The 15,554-nt window shown below is 32.8% G+C and overlaps 1 protein-coding gene across 3 annotated transcripts in view; it reads left to right on the forward strand.

Moving 5' to 3' along the window:
- The window catches only part of LOC150106375 (erythroid differentiation-related factor 1), a 381,623-nt gene that overhangs the window by 337,615 nt on the left and 28,454 nt on the right, over positions 1-15,554 (forward strand). For 2 of the 3 annotated variants that reach the window (XM_090393103.1, XM_090393102.1), the window contains 2 exons: positions 11,845-11,994; positions 13,669-13,816. In XM_090393103.1, coding sequence (XP_090249229.1) covers positions 11,845-11,994; positions 13,669-13,816 — 298 coding nt within the window. The remainder of the gene's footprint in view (positions 1-11,844; positions 11,995-13,668; positions 13,817-15,554) is intronic. The other variant, XM_090393104.1, reaches the window with a different exon arrangement.

The raw sequence follows: 15,554 nt of genomic DNA on the forward strand, positions 1-15,554 counted from the left end.
TATGAAAGGAATAACAGCAATTTTTTAAAATTAGTCAAACCGTTTGCGAAGTTTGATCCCGTTATGGAAAATCATGTTGAAAGGACCCTACAACGAAACAATAGAGCACACAATTTGAGTAAAGACAGTCAAAATGAAATATTGGAAACTTTAAGTAACGCAATCTGGGATGCCATTTTATTAATTCGAAAATCTAAATATTTCATAATTTTAGACTGCACACCTGATGCAAGTAAAACAGAACAAATGACCCTTATAATTCGCTTTATTTCCTGTGACAATGGAATTGTCAAGATCAGGGAAAACTTTTCAAGTTTTGCAGATATATCAGATTCCACAGGACGTGGTTTATGTGCAACAATAATGGAACAATTGGAAAAATGGAACATTCCCATTGAAGACGTGAGGTCAAGGGTATGACAGTGGGGCAAATATGAAAGGGAAAAAAATGGGTTCCAAAATTTGCTTTTGAACAAAAATCCTCGAGCTTTTTACTTGCCATGTGCTGCTCATACTCTAAATTTAATCATTCACAATGCAGCCAAAGTGAATGCAGATACAATTAGTTTCTTTACAATTATTCAAGAAATATACAATTTCTCTTTTCATTCTCTTACAAACGTTGGGCAGTCCTTTTAAAGTTCGTAAAAAAATTAACATTGAAACAGCCATCAGAAACGTGATGGGAAAATAAAATTAATGCAATTCGCCCTCTACAATATCAGTTAGGAGAAATTAAGACGAACTTTTCGAAATTTTAATAAAGAAACTCAGCATGAAGCACAAACATTATGTGCTAAAATAAAGGACTATAAATTTATTTGCTCTCTTATAACTTGGCATGATTTACTTAACAGAATAAACCCTGTGAGTAAAATGCTTCAAGACAAAAATATGAACATTACACTTGCTTTAGAATCTATCATCGAAAACTTAAAAATATTCTTACAAGAGTATCGATCAGACAAATTTTAAAGAAGTTCTAAAAACAGCAAAGGAACTGAGTGAAGAGGTGGATAGAGAACAAGAATTTAAAGCTGGTATGAAAGAAGACACGACAATTTGACTACGAGCATCATGAGATGAAACGCCACAATCGCCAGAAGATAAATTTAGAGTGAATGTGTTTTATACACTTTTAGACTTTGCAGTGTGTTCGTTAATAGAACATTTTGAACAACTAAAAACATATTATGATAATTTCAATTTCTTGTATAGATTACTACAAATTAATAATGAAGATTTACAAAAAAAAAAATTGTGACGATTTAGAGATTCTCTTGAAGGACGGCGACAATAAAGACGTAAATGCAATAGAACAATATGATGAATTATGTGCTTTCCGGGATATTTTTCGGAAGGATAATTTAAATATTCAAAACCCTTTTGATATTCTTAATTTTATTGTCCGATAATTTATCTTTCCCTAACTTTTCAATTGCTTTAAGAATACTATTAACCTTACTTGTTAGTGTAGCGAGCGGTGAACATTCCTTTTCCAAGTTGAAATTGATTAAAAACCTACTTAAGAACAAGTAAGTCACAAAAAAGCTTGTTAGTTTGGCATTAATAGTTATTGAAAATGATATATGTGCGGAATTAGACTTTAAGACCATTATTTCTAATTTTGTGAATATGAAATTAAAAACCCTAAAATTTTAATTAAAAAATTTCAAGTATATTTATGTAATTTAATTTATTTTCTGTTATTCTGTCAAGATGTTATTTTTTGAATACTTATATTAAATGTTGTAATTATTTCTGAATTCTTTTCTTATTTTCTCATCTATCTTGAGTTTCTTTTTTTTTCCTAAAAGATAGTTCCACTTATAAAAATTATTAAAAAATTTTTACAAGTTATTAAGAATTTACTAACTTGTAAAATGCAAGAATTTTTTAAACTTTAGTTCAAATAAATTTTAACTTTAATTGAAATTCATTTTAATTTTGTTAGCGATTTGGATCAGTGAGAAGGCTATAATCCCTGTATCATTATATTCAACGATTAAAGTGAAGTGGCTTTATCAAAATTTGCTTTAACTTTTGAGAATTTTTTGAATATTCAGGTTTTTAATGATTATCCTGCCTAGTCAACATCCCCGGTTTGTTACATTTAGCAAACCAATGTGTGGCTCTTCTGTCAAAATTTAAGAAATTTCAAATAATTCACATTTTTATTATCATAAAAGAACCACACACACACACGCCCGAATTGTTACAGGGGCGCTTAGATAGAAATTGCATGCGGGCGGCAAAGACCCTAGTGCTGGTTCTGACTGTATGCATGGGTGTGTGTCCACAGAAAATTTTTTTGAGGATGGGGGAAAAGCTTGGAGACAAATAATTACATCAATAAATTTTTATAATTATTGATTTAATTAAATAATTACATCAATAAACGTCTTTTAGCATTTTTTGATGTAATTATTTGTCGATGTAAACTATAAATAAATTATTTTCATTTTACATGGATTTTAATGATCTGTACTTCTTGGGAAACAAAAGTATTCAGAATTAATGGTTTTTGGCACAATTACATATATAAAATAATTGACTGGCATATTTTATTAAAAATCAACTAATTAATTAATCCTAAATTAAATTATTTCTGTTTAAAAGCAAAAAAAATCATAAACTAACAAATAAAATAGTATTAAATTACATTTAACTTTTAAAAATGTATTTTTTTGTTTAAATTTGTTTCGCTATAAATTTACAATTCGCACTTCACTCAGTGACTCACTAGACACAGAGGGCAAACGAACTGGTCTCTGTTCACAAGTAATGAACATTTTTTTCACAAATAGAAAAAGATGAACCAAAAACAGGAACATGTGTTCTATTGCTATCCCTCCATGGGCCGAAACAGGCCAACTCATAATCAGAGCCATCTCTACCGACGGTGCAACACGTGCATTTGCACGGGGCGCTGCAAAATTGGCCTAAACTATACGAAAAATAAATCATAAAACGTCATTTATTCCTTCTCTGTTGAAACCAGACTTCAGGATGTCATTAATGAAATTTTTACATAGTAAAACTTTATTATACTATATATTTTTTAAATATCATAATCATTTAAAACAATATAGTAGTATGTTTTTCAAATAAACTGACTTTTAATAATCGACATTTTGTTATTATAATTTAATTAAAATTTACAGCAGGTGCATTTACTCTGCGTTTGACGAGTATACTCGTCCTCTCTTGATTTTAATTACCCATGCAGATGCACATTTTCAGAACAAAATCCCACCATTAAAGGGTTAACTATCTCTCTCTGTTAAAAAAAAAAAAAAAAAAAAAAGATATTTATATATAGTTTCTGATCATTTTTCACTAACTTATGAATTTTCATTAGCTAATGCTACTATTTAGAATATATGATCAGACATGTTGAAGCTTAGCTTAACATGGCTTTTAAGAAGTCATTAAAAGAGTTTTTTTAGAGGGAAGGGGCGACAAAATTCCTAGGGGCCCATAATAAAATTTTAAAACAGACAAAGCATCCCAGAGTCGAGGGTATAAGATTACATATCTCAATCACTTTTATGATTATAATTTGTGGAATTTTTTACTCAATCCGGGGGGTTCCCCCCCCCCGCAGATGCCCATGACCGTGTGATTGCATTTTTATCGATGTATGAAAGTTTTGAGAGTGCATAGCGCATCAGCACTCATCTTAATTGGTCTAATGCATAGGTTCCCAAAGTGGGCGGTACCCCCCCCCCCCCCAGTGGGTGCTGAAGCCTTCTGGGGGGGGGGGGGGGGGCTATAGTGGGATCAGAAGCGTTTGGGGACATTCAGGCGGCCTAGGGTCTGGCTCTTTATAGAAGAAATTAATAATATATATTTAAAAATTAATTATTTTCGTGATTTTGCGATTAGATAATCATTCAAAATTTAAATATTGCATTTTAATTCATCTTATGCCCATCTTACACGATCAATTTTTTTATAAATTTTCTATTTCAATTATTTAATCATTTGAAAATTTACCATGTCAGATAGAAATAGATGTCAATTTTCTATGTCAATGAGAAAATAGAGCATGTATATATGTGTGTATAATAGGGGGCATTACAAAATGCAAAGTGGGCAGTGGCCCGAAAAAGTTTGGGAACCTATGGTCTAATGCAATTAATTGCAGGATAACTTTGAATACTTCTGAATACAACACAGAGTGGGGGAACAATCTGTTTGTTTTAGGATTTATTGGAAAGCAACAATGAAGTTGAATACTATATTTGGTTGGTATATTTGAAATACTCAAAGATGAAAATATGTGAACCATCATTTATAAGATATGTAAGAATAGGAAATAATAAGTCTGAGTAGAAATACTTTCATTAATGGTAAACAAATTATTAATTATCATTTGTGATATGTTTGTCATAAGTGCTGGGTAGAGCGAATAGCACAATCCTATAAAGTCTAAACATGAATAAGTGAATTTATGATGGCATAATTTAAAAAAAAAAAAAGAGAGAGAGTATTGCAGGAATAAATATGGTTTGATGGAGCAGCAAATCATCTCGTAAAATTTGTTGCATATGTTATGTGTATTTCTCTGGTTTGTGTATATTTTGCTCCATTTTCCAAGAATTTATTTTGTTTACTGAAACTCAGTGTACATAACATCCAATCATTATCAGAATTATCCACACTTTCGAGAATCCTACATTCATCAGGGTTTTTTTATTTTTTTTTAGTATCAGCAGTTCTTTCTTCTGTCTTATCAATCTCATATGCTGGTATTTTGTTGTAGATCAACAACATCTTATAATACATAGAATATTCATTTTTATTCAGGAATAGATATTTTTTTACTGTCTGTTGTTTCCGAAGATTAGAATAAAAATGTGTCAATACCATTAAAAAACTTTGCAACTTCAACAGATTCTATACTGCATAGCAAGAGAAACATTTAGGTTTTTTCTCCTAACATCCACTTTTAAATTTTCAGTTCCAGAAAACATGTGTAGCAGCTGTTTGTAATACAGCCATCGGATACAGAAAGCACTCAACTCATGACAAGCGACAACATTCGATTGGATTGGTTGACACAATAACCAATCACAGCCACTAGGTGCTGGGTGAGCTCAAAATGTTAGCTCACTCAGCCTCGCCATCTCAGCAGTTTAAAAATACTAAAATGCTAAGAATTTGATCTGCTGTGCCCTCTTTACATCTTTTCGAAGGGTTCAAAGGTGTATGCATTTTGAAAGCACACCCAAGCTATTGACACGAATGTGATGCAATGTTTATGGCATTTAATGAAGAAAGTAAATTATATATTCCTTCATTAAGAAAGCAATCAGAAGAACAGTTGCATTTAATATTATGGAAAACAATTTGCACAGAAATTTAGCCACAAAGACTTTCATAGAGATTCATCTTGAATATTTTTTCAGGAGGGTAGAATCTCTAGAAGATTTATTCATTTTATAAGAGCAAAGGTAAAGTGTTGCACAGTATTATGTTAATTTTGTTTTTCATTTCTAAGGTGGATGAATGTGATACTAAATAATCAAAAAATTTCATATTACTTTACAAGAATATTGGAATTGGCACAAAAATAAATCATTGCTTGAGAATTTAAATACGGCTCAATCAAAATCTGTGCATATCCTTGAAATATGAAAATCTCTACTGAATGCTGTGCAAACATGCATGCACCCACACACATACACACGTGCATTCACACCCACCCATCTGTATAAATAAAAATCAAATCTATTCATAATTCATAACTTTATTCAAAACAAATCAAACAATGGATAAATGGAAAACAGTTTACAACATCTAAAATTCAGAAACATATCTTACAGACCATTTCAGATGGTTCTAAATTTAATTCTCCCATTTTCTTAGAATCCACCAAACTTTAATTCTCAGAAAATAGGAGAATTAAATTTAGAACCAAAAATCATTTATGCAAAAGAAGTGTATAGCTAGAAGGTAAAAAGAAAATGTTGTATGTCGAAAAATTAGTCCACATTTCTTGTATTCAGATTATTTATAAAAGTTAACTTGAGAAGAGAATCCGTCTCTCTTGTCTGTTAGCATACAAATTAAGCTGTCTCTTAATGCAATATAAATATCTGATTAAAAGAAGTGAGAAGAAGATTCATTCTTTCCATTTTGGTACTTTATCAAAGTCATGTCTAAATATATTTACATATACAGTGATCTCTGTATTAACTAAGTATTTTGTTTAACTGAATTACAAATTTCTGAGCCACCTACTTCTGGTTTTGTTACTAGCATTCAGTTGTGTTTGTGTGGTGTTGTTTAAGAGCAAATTGAGAATTGCAATTATTTAATAAATTTAGTTTAATCCTTTATCCAAGTGTGAGCAAACAAAGTTTGCGCCTGAAAATATCTTCAGGACTGGGGTAAGGTAGTACAACACCAAGCAACTCGTAGCAAAGGTGGACCAAGCTAACATCACTCCTATCTCAGTATCTCCCATAATGCAAAACACATCTCCTTGCAGATATGTATAATGTTATGCATTAAGGGCATAATTTGTTTTTAATTTTCATCCTATATTAGAAGGGGTCCAATTAAACTATATTGCAATAAATTTAAAGATGAAGCCTAATATGAAATATTTTTATTTCATTTATGCTTTTGATGTTAAATGTAACACTATTTTTACATTTACACACTGTTTTTAGTGTTTTCGGGAGGTTTTGGTTTGAAAATAAAGTCTGCTGATGTTCCATTTTCAAAGATGCTATGCTATCTATAAAATCGTGTTATCCTAATAAGCCTTTGGAAACAACCAGTGATGAGACTTACATCTGTTAAAAATGTGTTTATGTCAACTGTCAAAGATTTATTTATTTAGAGTGCTAAGAAATAAACTTCAGTCAAGCATTATGTTTTGTGCATATGTGTGTGTTGCCTGCTGTTGTCTTATCTTATTTTTAAGATTGTAATATGAATTTAAACTCCTCATTATTGAAAAAAAAAAAACCTGACAGTACAAGCATGTATACTTAGAGAAAGGATACTAAAGGAATAATATGTATCTGTGCATTAAACATCCATAGCATCATTAATATTGATAATTTTTGAAATTAATTTTTTACAAGCAAATTTAATTTCACAATTTCTTTTTGGATTTTTCAGTCTGTGGTTTTATCCATTTACTTTCTGAATGTATCCCTTTCACTCTCAAAACATTGTTTATATTTTTTTTTCTTTCACTTATTTACCAAAAATGGTTGTAAAAATCATTCAGATGGAACTAAATATATTGTTATTATTAGACCACCAGGGAGTAAAAGGCTCATCATGGGAGGCCATACATCAACCACACCAGCTGTCATATCTTATCTTAAACATATTCATACTAGATGCTCATAACTTCAACAGGCAAACTATTCCACCCACTCACAATTCTATAAGAAAAAAATCTAGCTCTTACCTCCTTAACTTCCTGGATGCTCTTTGTCCTCTCCCTACCTTCCATATAATGAAGAATTTTATCAACCTATATCCTATAACACCCCTCTCAAAAGATTATAGACTATCATATCACCCCCTCTTTCTTCTGTCTGCTGTTGTCTGCAGTCCATATACTCTCAATCTATCCTCGTAATATACATTCTATAATACCATTTTCTGATACCTGTCCATCATCCACCCACTTATCCAAGCCAATATATCATCTAATCCCTTATTCTCTAGTTTATGCAATAGCCTGTCATATGGTATCCTATCAAATGCCTTAGCAAAGTCCAACAACTTTATAAAATCCTATTTGCCATCCTACTCGTCATTAATGATATTTATTAATAAATCAATAGGAGTTCCAGAAAGTGATTATTTTTATTTTAAATTTATTTTAAATCATTGTTCTCCAAACAATGATTCCCTGTATCATTGTTTGGAGAACACTTCCTTTGTATGAGAACCATTCCAGAAGGGAGAAGTCAATACATAATAAGAATAGGAAAAATAGTGAAACATTTTTTTAATGAAAATATAATTTGATACCAATTATCTAAAGAAAGAGTCATACAGCTCCATTTCAGCAATGTAAATTATATATAAACAGGAATATATTAAGAAGTTTCAAAATTATGATCGGAGAGTTTATGAGAATACAATCTTTGGCATCAGAGTTACTTTAGCTTGCATTACTTTAAAGAAACTAGCACTACCCACACTCCCATATATTCACCTTTTATTAGTGTATTTTGATAAAGCATCCATGAATCACATCATTGGAGATGTTAATCCCAGCTCTTTACTTTATGCAAATGACATAATACTTCTAAATAAATCCAATACAAGTCCTGCAGGATTCCTTAACTAAATTGAACAACTGCTGTGATAAATTAGGTACAAAAATCAGTAATGAAAATAAGCAAAACATTGAAGACTTACTTATAGAGCAAGTAAGCTATTTCAGTTACAGTATTTAGGCACAATTTTTAGTGAAGATGGCAAATTAAATATGAAAATAGATAGCAGAATTAGCAAAGCTAGTATGGTAGTAAGTCAAATGAATAAATTTATATGGAATTAAGAGAGAAATTAGTCAAAACACTAAACAGTGTTCACACCAATTTTAACTTATGGATCTGAGAGCTCTGTTAGAAATAAAACACTTGATCAGAGAATGGAGACCACGGATATGAGAGTTCTGGGAAGGATTAGGGATGTGAACAGATGGCATCAATGGCAATATTATACTAAAAACAAGGATATAAAAAAAATCTTGACATTCCTTAAGGAATGGGAGAGCAAAGGTAAGCAAAACAGGTGTTCTTTGCCAGGATGGCAGGGAAAAGATCCAGAGGAGCACCAAGATCTAGGTGGAGTGATACAGTAAAAAGTGTCTTAGAAGAGAGAAATATAAGATCTCATAATATTGGAGTCTTGACAGATAACAGATTAATTAAATTGTTGATAGGAAGTTGGTAATGATGTAACTTTTTCATGTAGTAACATCATAATCTCCTGTACATCTCCCTGAGGATACATGTCAAGAATTTGATGATGCTACTTAGTGCAGAATGGCATGGATGGTTCAGCTATTTCTCTTAAATCGAAATTCTGATCCTGATTGACCCCCTTTTTCTGACCCCTGCATGTTCTTTTTGTTTTTCTTATTTCCTATTTTTCTTAACCTCTTCTCAAGTATGCTTGAATAAATCTTACCTGCAACACTCAAAGATAAATTCCTCTAATTTTTGCATTCCATTTCATTTCCATTTATTAAAGATGAGTTCTGCTGTTTTCTCCCGCCATCTAGAATTCAACCTTCTGGACTAGGTCTTCTGAATTATGATGTGCAGCCACTGTAAAAACTTTGTACCTCCATATTTGAGTATTTCTGGTCATCTATTCCAACTGAATTTCAGGTTTCTTATCCTACTACTAATTGCATTCCTTGAATATTTTTACCATTGCTCTGTCACTGCTTTTAATGATCTTTAAAAGTGATTATTCCAGACTACCAGAATATCTTCAGTTTTTTTTTTTTTTCTTTCCACCTTCATCTCCGATTCATTTCACTATACTCTTCATGCATTCACAGGCTGCATCAGTATGCTGCCCTTCCTAGTATGCAAAAAACTGCATCCTTTGCACAGTGTGATCAACAACACAACACAGCTGGTTAGGACTGATGTTGCACACATGCTGCCTTCCAGTACTGGCAAGTTATCAGGATGATCCTGATAAACCTTGTCTTTGAGAAATCCCCAGAGACAGAAATCACATGATCAGATTAATGAGGCAACCATGCAGTGGGAAACGCATGGGATCACTCTGGCTTTCATGAAATGTTCTCGAAAGACCTACTGTATAAATTGACTGATCCATGCACAGGTGCTGCTGTAGCATTGAATTTGCTGCAGCAGATGTTCTCAAAGAAGAATAGTCCAGTGATAAATGAAGCTGTAAATCTGCACCAGACAGTAACTTTGGGTGAATGCAAAGGAATTTGTTGGATTGTGTGCAGATTTTGCTTAGCCCATACCCAGCAATGTGGGTATTCATAGCTCTGTTCAGGTGAAAGTGAGCCTCTCTCCCTACAACATCTACTGCCACGCAATATCCAATTCCACTCATGCGAGGAATATTAAAGCAAATGTCAATTCAACTTTCAAAGTCCTGTGTAGGTGCAAATCCTGTGTCACCTGTAGGTTATCTTGAATAGGTGGAAATACAGAATCTTCCATAGAATTTTCCAGATGGCTGTTTAAGGTACATCCATGTGTCTTAATACAGCATGTGCACTGAAATAACCAATGCTCCACAATGGCAGTAACAACTACATTCGCTTGTGAACTGATTGGTTTGTGACCTCTGCCAGGTATAATTCCCAACGATCGTGCTTCATCAGTATGATTAATCATTCATCACAGAGTACATGGAGACAGTGGACGTTATCGACATTTGTTCAGGTGACAAAATTTGCAGAGCGCAGCAACAGCATTGCAATTGTTTAGGTGATACAGCTTCATGAGTAAAGTACATTGAGGCAAGGTTAGTACCATCACTGCAGACATTATTAACAACTAGAATGAAAGGAAAAATCCCATGTCCATCTTTTTAAACCCTCCCAGCACATGCCCAGTTGTGTGATATGCAAATTCCATGCATTTGGTGTTTATAATATCCCCTGGTGGTAAATTTTGGAACTTTTTCCCTATCAGATATCGCTTCTACATGATGCACAATGTATTCCTGCAAAGTTTTGCAGTATTTGGATCACTGGGTGGAGTTTCACAAGGCCTAAAACTGGAATACTTTAATTTTGATCACCCTGTATATAGCTTGCATATTATTATCAAATGACCATTATTCCCGTGACCATTTTTAGCTATTTTTACTTGCATTCTTCTTATGTTTTGGTGTATTCTCTCTTTAGTATAATTACATTAAGGAAAACAATGTTTTCCTTAATGTAATTTTGTTATCAGAAATCCAAAGTTTGGTTCTTGCTTTCAAACCCTTACATTTTTTCTCGAATAATATTTATATATTTCAGTTAACAGTTTAACTCTGGGAGCTACTTAACTTTGATTCTTTTTAAAACTTTTATACATGTTTGTCTTTTAAGTGTGATATTCATTATTATTAAGAGAGAACTCTGGAGTCCAGGGAGTCAGAGATTCATCAGGAGAGGCCACATACTACACTCACAAGCTGTCATACACAACATCCAATGGCAGTCCATTCCAATCATGCACCACTCTATGATAGAAAAATCTAGATCTCGCCCCATTCAGCTTTCAAGGATGCCTACCCTCTCGTCCTTTCCCCACCCTCAATCCTTTTATCCTACTCAAAACTAAATGGTGATTACTTCACCATTTCAAATCTCCTGTATATTCTTGTATCAAGAATCACATAGTCAATAAGACTTTTGCTCTTATTTCATCTCTTCTATCCTTGTGAACTTGTGCACATCTTTTATATTACATGTTACTGGTTAGTCCACATCATGAACAGAAATCCAGCAGGTACTTTATTATTGACCTTGCCATTTTGTTGTAGTTTTCTCAAAACATTTCTTTGTGAAATTAATTTCCTTCATTGATGTATAGATCTCCAGCATGTACCACGTTTTCCTTTCTCTCTATGTCAGCTTCTTTAATGATTTCAAAAATTTCCCCACTTCTTCAACAGAGCATAATTAGGCAATAGAATATTATTATTTAACAAGTCCCATAACTTTCATCGCATTGCAGAAGATTGATTATTTCAAAATGTAGTTGAGAATAGAATATTACATTAACTTTCAGTAATTACTATGTATTATTCTACAAAAGTTTTACTGATTTGTATTAATGATTATTTCTAATTTTTTACCAGGTAGAAAAAGAAGTCATTGAACTGATGACAAAAGCTCTTAAGTTATGTGAAGCAAATTCCCAATCACAGAAACAGCCTGTATATTGTTACAGAGAGGCATCAATACATCACAGATTGGCATCATTATATCATAATGCTTACAGGAATGTGGTTTGTGTCCCTTTTTCTTATACATTTTAATATATAATGTGTGTGTGTGTGTGTGTTGGTGTGTGTTGTATATACTTTTATAAGCATAAAAATATTAAAGTATATTAAAAAATAAAAATAAAAATTTGTTCTTTCCATAATAAAAAGAAAATGTCATTTTACCAAAAACAAGCTACTACATCTCCTTAACTATTCCCCTCCCCCTTCAATCAAGCCATCATTGTCCATTCCTTTCAAAAAAAAGCACACTCAGTAATCTATTAGCAATCTGAAGATTAAAATGCACTTCCATTACTAGTTAATCACTGCTTTCCCATTTTAATTACCTGCAACATGATAATCAAAATAATCTTATAAGGGGGGGGGGATTTTGTTCAGCAATAGTGTTGAGTTATATTTGAAGAGGAGAGTTAACTGAAATGATTCAATTAACATATATCATGTGTATTCAGAAAGTTGCGTTGGAACTGAAATAATTATTTCAGATGGTTTACAACTGGGTCATAAACCATCAGATTGTGATTTAAAATAAACTTAAGAAAATAATTGACTTTCAGCCTGGTTGAGCCATTATTAATCACACTTATAAAAGATTGAAAACCTGTATTATATTAATAGTAGTATTCTGAAGTTGGATTAAGCATAATTAATCCAGAAACCTTGCTCTAGAGACCAAACATGGAATTTTTGCATGTAATCAAATTCATCTACCACCTGAAGACATTCACAATTCATTCCCATGATGGGATTTGAACCTAAAGTATATTCAATATTGGAATATTGAATATACTTTTCACTTGGATAGTACACAGTCTTACCATAAATACTGTTACAACTTCTGCACACTCCCACATTGTGAACAGAATTGCACGAGCCTGGTTCCATTAGTAGAGCTGTGCGCAGCCAACAGCATGTTTCACGTTGCTGGCTCTTGTGGTACAGCCTTGAACAACACCCTGTTTTACAGTAGGCAGTGGACCTTCCAACAGGACTCAGCCCCTGCACAACAACGGTTGGAGGTGAATGTGCCCAACCACATATCACTGTCTGATTGGCCATCTGGAAGTCCCAGTGTGAATCTGTTAAACTTCAAATTGTGGTCGGAGCTTGAGAGAGTAGACTACAGGAAATTACACCCCGGCATCACCAGCGTGAAGATGGATTTGGATTGAGCATTGGCAGCATTTCCTTTGGATGCTATGAATGAGGCCATCAATATACGGCCTCACATATTCGGGCATGCGTAAAGGCAAAAGGGAGCATTTTAAACATTGAGTGCTGTTATATGCACATTATACATATGGTTTGTATGTGCTGAAAGCTGTAAATGATTTACTGATAGATTCAAGGTTTATGCGTGGTTCAATTTGTAACAGAATTTATAACCAGATAGGTATATCTGGCCTATAACCAGTCCAACCAATATAGAGAATTAAACAAAAGAAATTAATAAAGTGAAATTAATTAATAATTAATCTGACAAAAATCTTAAGTCTTTATTAATTAAGCATTTATTTGTAATTGATTTAATCTGTGCTATATGTGTATCTTATATAGATCTCTACACACATTTCGTATGCAATGTTATTCTTGTATGATCTTAATGAAGGAGTCATTTAGTTTTATATATATTTATTTATATATATATATATTTTTTTTTTTTTTTAATTTTAGGTAGATGATCGGCGTCGTAAGGAGCTCAGGTTGCTTGCAGATTGCCATTATTCAAAGTCATGTTATCTTTTTAGTAGTCTGGAACATCACAATGAATATTTCAGGGTACTTTTAGAAAGAGTTGGTCTTTGGGAACATTACCTTGAGAGTAAGTGGGTAACACATTCTGATTTTTACTCGTTATGATTTTATTATTATTATGTGACACTTGCAAGGAGTCCAAAGACTCACTATGCAGAGCACCTACTCTACAGCTCTTCTCCACTACTCAATCCACCAGCAACTATAGTACACCCACACTTTGTAGAGCTCTGCTTGACTTTTTGCCAAGAATAGTCGATTCATGCTGAAGGGGAGAAAAAAATGAAGGATGTACGAATTGGTCGCCAACATGCAAAATCACACGCTTTCTTGTCTGTCGCTGTACTAGTTTAAAAACTACAATGTTCGTAAAAGAAAAGCTAAATTTTCCGACCTGTAATAATAAACTCATCCCAGAAGATGGATTGATTACCCTATTATCGGAATGGAGTCTCCTTTTTGTGACATGCGCAGAAGTGTCTAAGGGTCTCGAATCTGTGGGCGTACTATACCATCATCATTTACACCAGGGTTTCTCAAATTGTGTTCCGTGGAAGGTGAATAGGTTCCGCAAGAAGTTCTGAAATTTGTCATTTTAGTTTTCTAAGCATTTTTCATGAATAAATATTTTATAGTAAAAATATTCTGAGGAGAATAATATTAGTGAATATGTCAAAAGGCTCAGACCCAGAACACCTAATGACATCTGTGTATCGTTAATTTTCACACATCGAAACCTTTCAACATTTGGGAAAGGGAATACCGCTGTTTATGACCGGTCATAAAAATTGCCTGCTAGCCCATTACAACAATTGGTGTCATATCTTCTGTTCTCAAAACTGAAGGAAATGACATCTGTGTTGCAAATGTCAGTGACCAAGCAGCATATTTTTAAACATGGAAGTATTCGTGAATTATTGTTAATTTTCACACATTGAAATCTTTCAACAATCGGGAAAGAGAATACCGCCGTTTATGACCGATCATAAAAATTGCCTGCAAGCCAATTACAACAATGGACAGCATGTTCTCAAAACTGAACAAAATAACATCTGCGTTGCAAATATCAATGACCAATCAGCAAGGAAGTAAAAAGAAAATTTTTCCACTGAAATTGAAGATGAAGGTAGTCTGTATCCGGTTCTCAAATCTATTACTACTGAATACTTCCTTCGCAAGTTTATTGCAGTATGTAAGTGCTTGTTCTGAAACCGGAGTGCCGTGATTTTTTTAAAAGTAATAGGAATACAGAGTTAAAATTAATATGAATAAGAGACAAGGCACTTTGTTTAATTTTGGTATTAAGAAATCTCTTATTGAAGGTGTTTGTGACGGAACATATAGTGAGTCATCCACCTCAAGCCTACAAAGATCTCCAGGATGTACAAAAGAAGGGAAAAACTACCAGCACACAGGAGAAAAAGTCTGCATTCACTCGTAAGTACTTATAATAATATTATAAATGTATTTGGTGATCAGAATGGGATATATCAATGAAAATCAGCACAAATTAATTTAATGATGTTTGCCTGAAGAAACTACGACATGCTACAACATTTCATTAGTCCAGTGATTGATAACTAATTTAAATGTAATTTATATTTGTCAACATGCCACACCGTATACATAAGTATACTAATACTCTTTATGATTATGTCATAATTAATTATTAATACTTATGTTAATGTATGAACTTTAAAAAAATTTGGAAAGGTATTTACGAGTAAATTTCTTGGGACTGGGCCCTCGAAAAAAAAAAAAAATCAGCTAATGCCTTTTTATTCCCATATATAGGGAGTAGGCGA

The sequence above is a fragment of the Typopeltis vanoorti genome, chromosome 5 (assembly GCF_054136105.1).
Source record: "Typopeltis vanoorti isolate ZY-2024b chromosome 5, IOZ_Tvanoo_1.0, whole genome shotgun sequence".
Lineage (NCBI taxonomy): Eukaryota > Metazoa > Arthropoda > Arachnida > Uropygi > Thelyphonidae > Typopeltis > Typopeltis vanoorti.